The 7,347-nt window shown below is 33.5% G+C and overlaps 1 protein-coding gene across 3 annotated transcripts in view; it reads right to left on the bottom strand.

Moving 5' to 3' along the window:
• Positions 1-7,347, bottom strand: part of CSMD3 (CUB and Sushi multiple domains 3) — a 699,407-nt gene that overhangs the window by 409,529 nt on the left and 282,531 nt on the right. For all 3 annotated transcript variants that reach the window (XM_009643918.2, XM_009643926.2, XM_035899525.1), the window contains one exon: positions 6,352-6,439. In XM_009643918.2, the coding sequence (XP_009642213.1) occupies positions 6,352-6,439 (88 nt within the window). The remainder of the gene's footprint in view (positions 1-6,351; positions 6,440-7,347) is intronic.

The following is a 7,347-nucleotide window of genomic DNA, read 5'->3' as shown; positions in this document are numbered from 1 at the left end:
TTTATGAGATCCCCTCTCAGTCTTCTCTTTTTCAGGCTAAACAAGCCCAGCTCTCTCAGCCTTTCCTCATAGGAGACATGCTCCAGTCCCCTCATCACCTTTGTAGCCTTCTCTGGACTATCTCTATTACACGCAGTTTGACTGCCTGACTTGATCCAAACTGTTTACTGGATGAAGCCCCTTAAAAGTGTGTGTAGACTATACCTGTTTTGAAAATCTCAAGAGAACTGAAGCATTCTTGGGAGTTTTCAGGACTGGATAAACAAAACCACAGCTGATCTGATTTAGTGTTGGCATTAGTGCTGCTTAGGGCAGGAGGTTGAAGTCGAGGCCCTCTCAAGGACCCTTCCAATCAGTATTTCTATGACTCATTCAAGCTGGTAAATTTATTTTGAATTCATCTAAAGCTTTTCCATCTAAAGAAGTTCATAGCTTCAAAAATGCGCATTTGACCTGTGTCTCTCAGTAACGTTATCTGACAACTTCTATTTCTAATAGGACAAAATATAATTGCTATTAGGTTTGCATATTCAGGTAAAAACCCCAAACTTTGAATATATTTCCATTAGAAAACAAGTATGAGTAAATATTAACTAAGACAGTTATACACATTTGAGAAAGTACTTTAATCTCATGTCTCCTTTTGAAGTCTCCATCATCTGCTCCAAATTTAGGATCCCTCTTTAAAGAACACAAATTAAAAGCAATAAGAAGGGGGCTAAAATGAAGCTATAGAATCTTTAAAGGATAAGAAAGAGCAGGTTTAAAATTTTGAATTTCATATGAAGATTATATCGAATAGTATTATTTTAACAATTGGCGTACGTGTAGAAAAATAACTAATTTTAAATTCTTTTTTTCCATTATTTGATATAGTCTTTCAATTATTATTGAACAAGAATCAATTATGCAGTGAATCAAAACCTCAAGCTCAGCTGTAACAATAAATTGTATTATTCGGCATATTGAACTTACATTTCTCTTGTAAATTTTGTGATGGATAGGTGAGACAGACTAGAAGAAGGAAATAATGTAGTTTGGATCTTTGCACTGATATGCAGGAAATGCATCTGAATTCGTACAGAAGTTAAAGCCATACCTAACCTTTTAAGATTATGCACAGTGAATCCAATTTTCTAATTTAGCAACTTTCTACACACTACTGATCCATAATTATTTATATGCCAGTGTCATGGTTTAGCTGCAGCTGGCAACTAAGCATCACACAGCTGCTCAATCACCCTCCTGCTACCCTCCCCGCAGTGGGAGGGAGGAGAATGGGAAGAGCAAAAGTAAAAAAACCTCATGGGTTGATATAAGAACAGTTTATTAATTGAAAATAATAACAATAATAACAACAACAACAACAACAATAATAATAATAATAAAACAAGTGGTGCAATGACTCACCACCTGACTGATGCCCAGCTAGTCCCCGAGCAGTGATCACCCTGCCTCAGCCAACTCCCCCTAGTTTATATACTGAGCATGACGTCATATAGTATGGAATACCCCTTTGGCCAGTTGGGGTCAGCTGTCCTGGCTGTGCCCCCTCCCAGCTTCTTGTGCACCTGGCAGAGCATGGGAAGCTGAAAAGTCCTTGACTGGTGTAAGCACTGCTTCTTCACCAGTGTGTTATCCACATTCTTCTCATACTAAATCCAAAACACAATACTATGCCAGCTACTAGGAAAAAAATTACCATCCCAGCCAAAACCAGGACAGCAAGCTTCAGATAGAATGTACCGTATTCCTTTGAGCCACAGAAGGAGAGTTGAGCTAAGCCACAGCATCTATCCCAAGCTAAGAGAACACATATGAACATTTTTGTATATCAGTTGATATAATACTTAGAAATGTTACTGCAAGATATTAGGATTCCAAGATATAATGTTATAATACCTAAATCTTCAAAACTTCTGGTCAAGAAAAATCCTTCCCATGTGCTGAACAAACTAAACTGATGACTAAATTTCAATTGAAGTTCCACAATTCAGAGGCTTCTGCTTGACAACAGAAGCAATTAACTGCTGACAAATCATAGAATCATAGAATCATAGAATGTTTAGGGTTGGAAGGGACCACTAGTGGTCATCTAGTCCAACCCCCCTGCAGTGAGCAGGGACACTGCTAACTAGATCAGATTGCTCACAGCCCCATCCAACCTGGCCTTCAAAACTTCTGGTCAAGAAAAATCCTTCCCATGTGCTGAACAAACTAAACTGATGACTAAATTTCAATTGAAGTTCCACAATTCAGAGGCTTCTGCTTGACAACAGAAGCAATTAACTGCTGACAAATGAAACGTACTATTCCCCTTTAAACTAGCCTTGCATCTCATGTTGCAAATCATCTGTTTTATTCAGTTTTCAGGATGTTTGGCTTGAATTCTCAGAATCTAAAAGCTCACCTTGAGTATCTGCAGAGAAGGGTATGTGATTCAGAGAAGTTTAAGAAAAATTAAGTGTGAAACTTCCAGTCAGTCAATGTGGTTACACTTCAAAGTATTCTTCCAAATAAAATAACTACAAATTAATTTATAATATAAAATGAAAGAAGAAATTATCATTAGGTATACTGTAACTCAACTCTGATATAATAAATTGTCTTTAATATAAACTTCATATGCTTCCTTCTCTCAGTAGAATCTGTATTTTTAAGAACATATTAGCATCTTTGTGGCTGTCCAACACAATCCACTGCTTTGTTGTGATCCAAGTTGGATCTACATCTCATCTTTAAATACCTAGTTGGACTACACTACAGAGGTAGAAGGATAGAGATAGGCTCGTTCATTCATTTCATGAAGCCAGAACTTTGGGATGGTGGTGGAGGAACATGTTTCTTCATAATAAAATACATGTTCTGTTTGGTTACATTTATTCCACTATGAACACACAAAGAAAAAAATCCTCCAAAATCCAACAATTAAAAAAAGCAACAAGACCACATGAAAACTTTTTCTCTTCATCTATTACCGCTTCCTTACATTTCCACATCAGCATTGATTCTAAAATTTGAAAAAATGTGTATTTTACTGTATGACAGGTAACGTAAAATAAACTCTTGGAAATTCCAGCAGAATGAGTACTAGGACATCTAAAATTCTAAGAAACTTCTAGGTAAGGGAAGTTTTATTTCTGAGGTAAAATATCTTTTTCAGCACAGGGAAACCTGGCAGCTATTAGTAAGTTTTCTTGACTTTATTTCAAGCTGAAAAGGCCTGTTGTGCTCAAATAGGTATCTAGGATCATAAACAAAGCCTTCAAAACTTCAAAATATAGACATGGGGAATTTTCACTTCAAAAAAAATAACCAAAAGGATGAACATGGAGTGTCAGGTCCCAAAGAATGTCATGAAATGCTGCAGCTTGTCTTAGAGCTTGCATTACAAATTTTCTAAGTCTCTGTAAGAACCATGTAAGAACATATGAATATGCTGAGAGAGCAAGTAGTGTTTATAATCAGAACAGGAGGGAAATTGCAATAAAATGCTTCCAAACCTATACCTTCACATTTGAAGAAAGCTAAAGAGATGTGACACGAGCATGCTCTTCTCTAAAATAGATTATATTGTACTGAAATGTATTTTGATTGGTCTTGACAAAGATCAATTTAAACCCTTCTTCAAAATACTGTATTTTAAAATTAAAGTGTTGTAGTTGGGATTTTCACTTCCTTATCAGAAAGGGGAAAAAAGACAAGCTCGATGTAAAGCTAATTCCTACATTATCGACAGAGCGACTTCAAGAAGGGAAAAGGAGACGTGTGCTTTTTCTCTCTGTCAGGTATAAAACAATCTGGAAAAGATTTTCCATAGTGCTGTACTTTTTTAACTAGATGTAAGAATTTTCTTTCAATGTCAAAAAAAAAAATTAAGTTATGTTTGATCTGAAAACACAGTATTTGGTGGAAGGTAAAAAATATTTCCTTACCAAAATAAACATCCCTGCCCTCCAAAATTACAGCCCATGAGACCAAGAGCATAATTATGTATGTTACATTTTCTATTTATTTTGTTCTGAACAAAAGCTTATTTACTTTTTTTGTTCACCAAAAATGTCATTAAACTGAACACCTTTTCACTTTCACTTTTTTCACTTCCAGTGGATACGGTATGTGTAGTCTATGTTCTTTCATTTACATACATTTGAAATGTTGTAGCTATTGATTCTTTTCCATGATGACGGGAGTGGATTTATCATTATGCTACACATACAAGGATTAAATAGCACATTCATGGAAGTTGATAGAAAAGCTGATCCTCCCTCACAGATCCTCCCTGAGTTTAGTGAGAAATCAGGGGAAAAAAACTTTTTAAAATACTGATTTTGGTATCTTGTATATCTTGCATTCTTTTATTCAGTAATTTGAATAGCTTCTCATTTCATTTTTCTCAAAAATTCATTTGAAATAGGAAAGCTTGACAGTCAGATCGTCACTATATAGAAAAACGAGAGCGTGATCATCATCATATCTCCTTCAAGGCACTTGCCCTCACATGATTTTAACTAGAATAATCTTGCAGGTAGGTCTTTCAGTGGTCACTTGCAGAGACAACACTAGAAAATGACTTGCAGATTCTCTGTCAAAGGCTTTCGCTACCAAGCCATATTTGTGAGGTTAAAATATGAAACACTGGCCTAAGTAATGATTCTAGAAACCGTGTCAGTTAAGAAATATAGTTCATTCATTTCTATTCCTCTAAAAATATTGGTAAATCATTTTTTGTCAGGTAATGTCATAAATGACATTCCGTATAAAATTAGTTATAAAGCTTTCTCTGATGCATAATGAACTTTTCTCAAAACTAGAGAAATAGAGAGACTATAATAATGAACTAAGAAATTATAATAACTAACTGACTTCCAGCAAGCACAGGTACTTAGGATGTCATTGTCAATTTTATGTTCTGCTTGATTACAGGGAGAAAAGACAAAACAAAACAAAAAGTACAAGAAGTTATGTAAAAGAATGAAGTAACATAATTTTGTAAAGTCTTTGCTCATCTCCCAGTTTAACATCTATTATCTTCAAATGTTAGGAAGTGTGTTGTGTGATATGTAAAATACATCTTTGGAACAAAACTGAATGTAATAAAAGCAATTAATTTAAAAATTATTAATCTCCCTCTTATTTATTTCTCCCTTTTTTCTTTCCTCACTTAAGTGTTTTGAAGAGATTTGTAAACATGATGATAATGTGAAATTAGCATATGATGTAAAGCAAGAACATAGCTTTAGATTTATTCTTTTAATGGTCTAAAATTTGCTAAATATCAAATATATAGTAATATGTACGTTTAGTCTTTTTTACTATGCAATGAAATTAATGTTCAACAATTGAAAAGGAAACAATTCAGAAACTCGGGTAGATAAGAGTTTAAAATTAATTCAAAACATTTTCAGGAAGTGAATACATGTGTCTCTATTCATACATCAGTCATTGCTGTTAATGGCAGTAGGAGTCATGCATGTTTACCAAGAAAAAAAACAGAATATTTTGAAAGAGTACTGAGAACTTATTTTTTCTTACAAGAAAAGGAATTTGAAAGATAACTGAGAATGAAGGATGAAAGTGAGATAAAGTTTGAGTTTAGGTTAAAATTAAAAAAGGTGGAATAAGTCAATGACAGTGTGTAATTCTTTGATTCTTCAGAGTCTTCCTAGAAACATTTGAAAAAGACAGCAAAGAATGAAATGTAAACATTTGCTAGAAATGAAGTAAAACTTTTTAGTTCTGATTTTATTTTTATTTTATTTTTTGTATACTATACACTACCAATTTGGTAACTATCAAATCTAATAAAACAACAGTCTGTATTAAGAGTGTTAAACCACTCTGAGGACTACTAGGGAAATATACCAGCATGTATCAAAATTCTGGGTTCCTGAAAAAACATACTGTAGAAAATACAATATTCTCTATTAGATTCCAACAAATATTTCTGTAATAATACCTGAAACCTCCTCTGGAAGCTTTTATTGTTCTTTTTGTGTTGCATTCAGTTTTGCTTTGTCCTTCACAAAAACCTCTAGAACCACATGTATGCTCAATATTTGTAAATCCAATACAGTTTTTACATTAGAACATTATTTTAACTTACCTTCAATTCAATTTTTGCCAGATTATCAGAAACATATGCTGTCTTCCAAGTATGTATTTTATCTTCTTTGCATACTAAGTACAGGCTATATTGCACTACATAATGTTATAGAGAATTCCATTTCACTTTTTACTGAGAAGTTCAGTTTTGAAAGAGTAGCTCAACAACAGCAATAAATATTTAACATACACATTTTCTCAGTTCAGTATTAGAGAAATGTTACAATGGTAGTGTTTATATTTTACCTAAAATCTGAGCCTATCCGTTTTCCATTTTCTGGTTCTCCAGGATCTGGACACAAATTGGATGCCTGTTTAATACCTCCCTCATTTACTGGAAAAAAAAAAAAAGAACAACACAAAATAAACAAACAAACAAAACCCCACAGTTTTTAAGAAATACAGAGTCAAGCAATTAACTAATATGAAAAAGTACATTATCTGCATTTTAGGTCCTTTAAAACAGATTTGTAAGATTTTATCCTGAACATAATCTAATTAAAGTCATCTCCACTAAGAGCTGACCTTTTCTCCTTGAATTTTGATAAAACTTCAAGGCATAGACTTATGCTGAGAGAATTGTCCTTAATCAGTATTGAAAATGCAGATATCCCCAAAACATGGTGAACTGAAGGTAAACTCAAAATGCCAGTTTGATTTGCATACATTTATCTTAGAATAAACTGAAATGGATCTTCAGAGAGAAACTTCCTGTGAACCTTTCAGTGTGTTTTTCCAGAAACTGGTATGTAGTGATCTAGCCCTCAGCATATTCAACTACGTCTTCACTCTTTTTTTCCAATGCATTATATACTTTCTCACAATTTTTACAGCTTGCAAAAGTGTATCTTACAAAAGGAATTTTAGGCCAAAATAATTCTACTAATATTTCATTTAATTTTTTAATTTCATTGAACTAGGAGGTAGCAGTTCCTAAAAAACAACACATTAGCAAAGGAGGTTGGTCTGCTATTACTTGGTAAATTCATGGCCTCATAGAAGAATATATTTTTCAAAAATACAAACTGACCTGAAACAAAGAGATTTATACTAAGCAGAAAGAGATTGTCACCTTTATTCATCTTTATTTCTGTGGGACTAAACAAATGGATTTGCAGTATTAGATTTTAACTCTCTTTAAAGAAAAAGTTTGCATATAATTAGGCTAAATCCCGTTATGTTTTAAATTGAATTTACCCAAATAAAAAAATACAGTTTCTGTCTATACTTCTAAGGGTATTA

This window comes from Egretta garzetta, unplaced genomic scaffold (assembly GCF_000687185.1).
Source record: "Egretta garzetta isolate BGI_Z169 unplaced genomic scaffold, ASM68718v1 scaffold240, whole genome shotgun sequence".
Taxonomy (NCBI): Eukaryota; Metazoa; Chordata; class Aves; order Pelecaniformes; family Ardeidae; genus Egretta; species Egretta garzetta.
The sequence above is the reverse complement of the archived record's forward strand: the minus strand, read 5'-3'. Positions and strand labels throughout refer to the sequence as shown.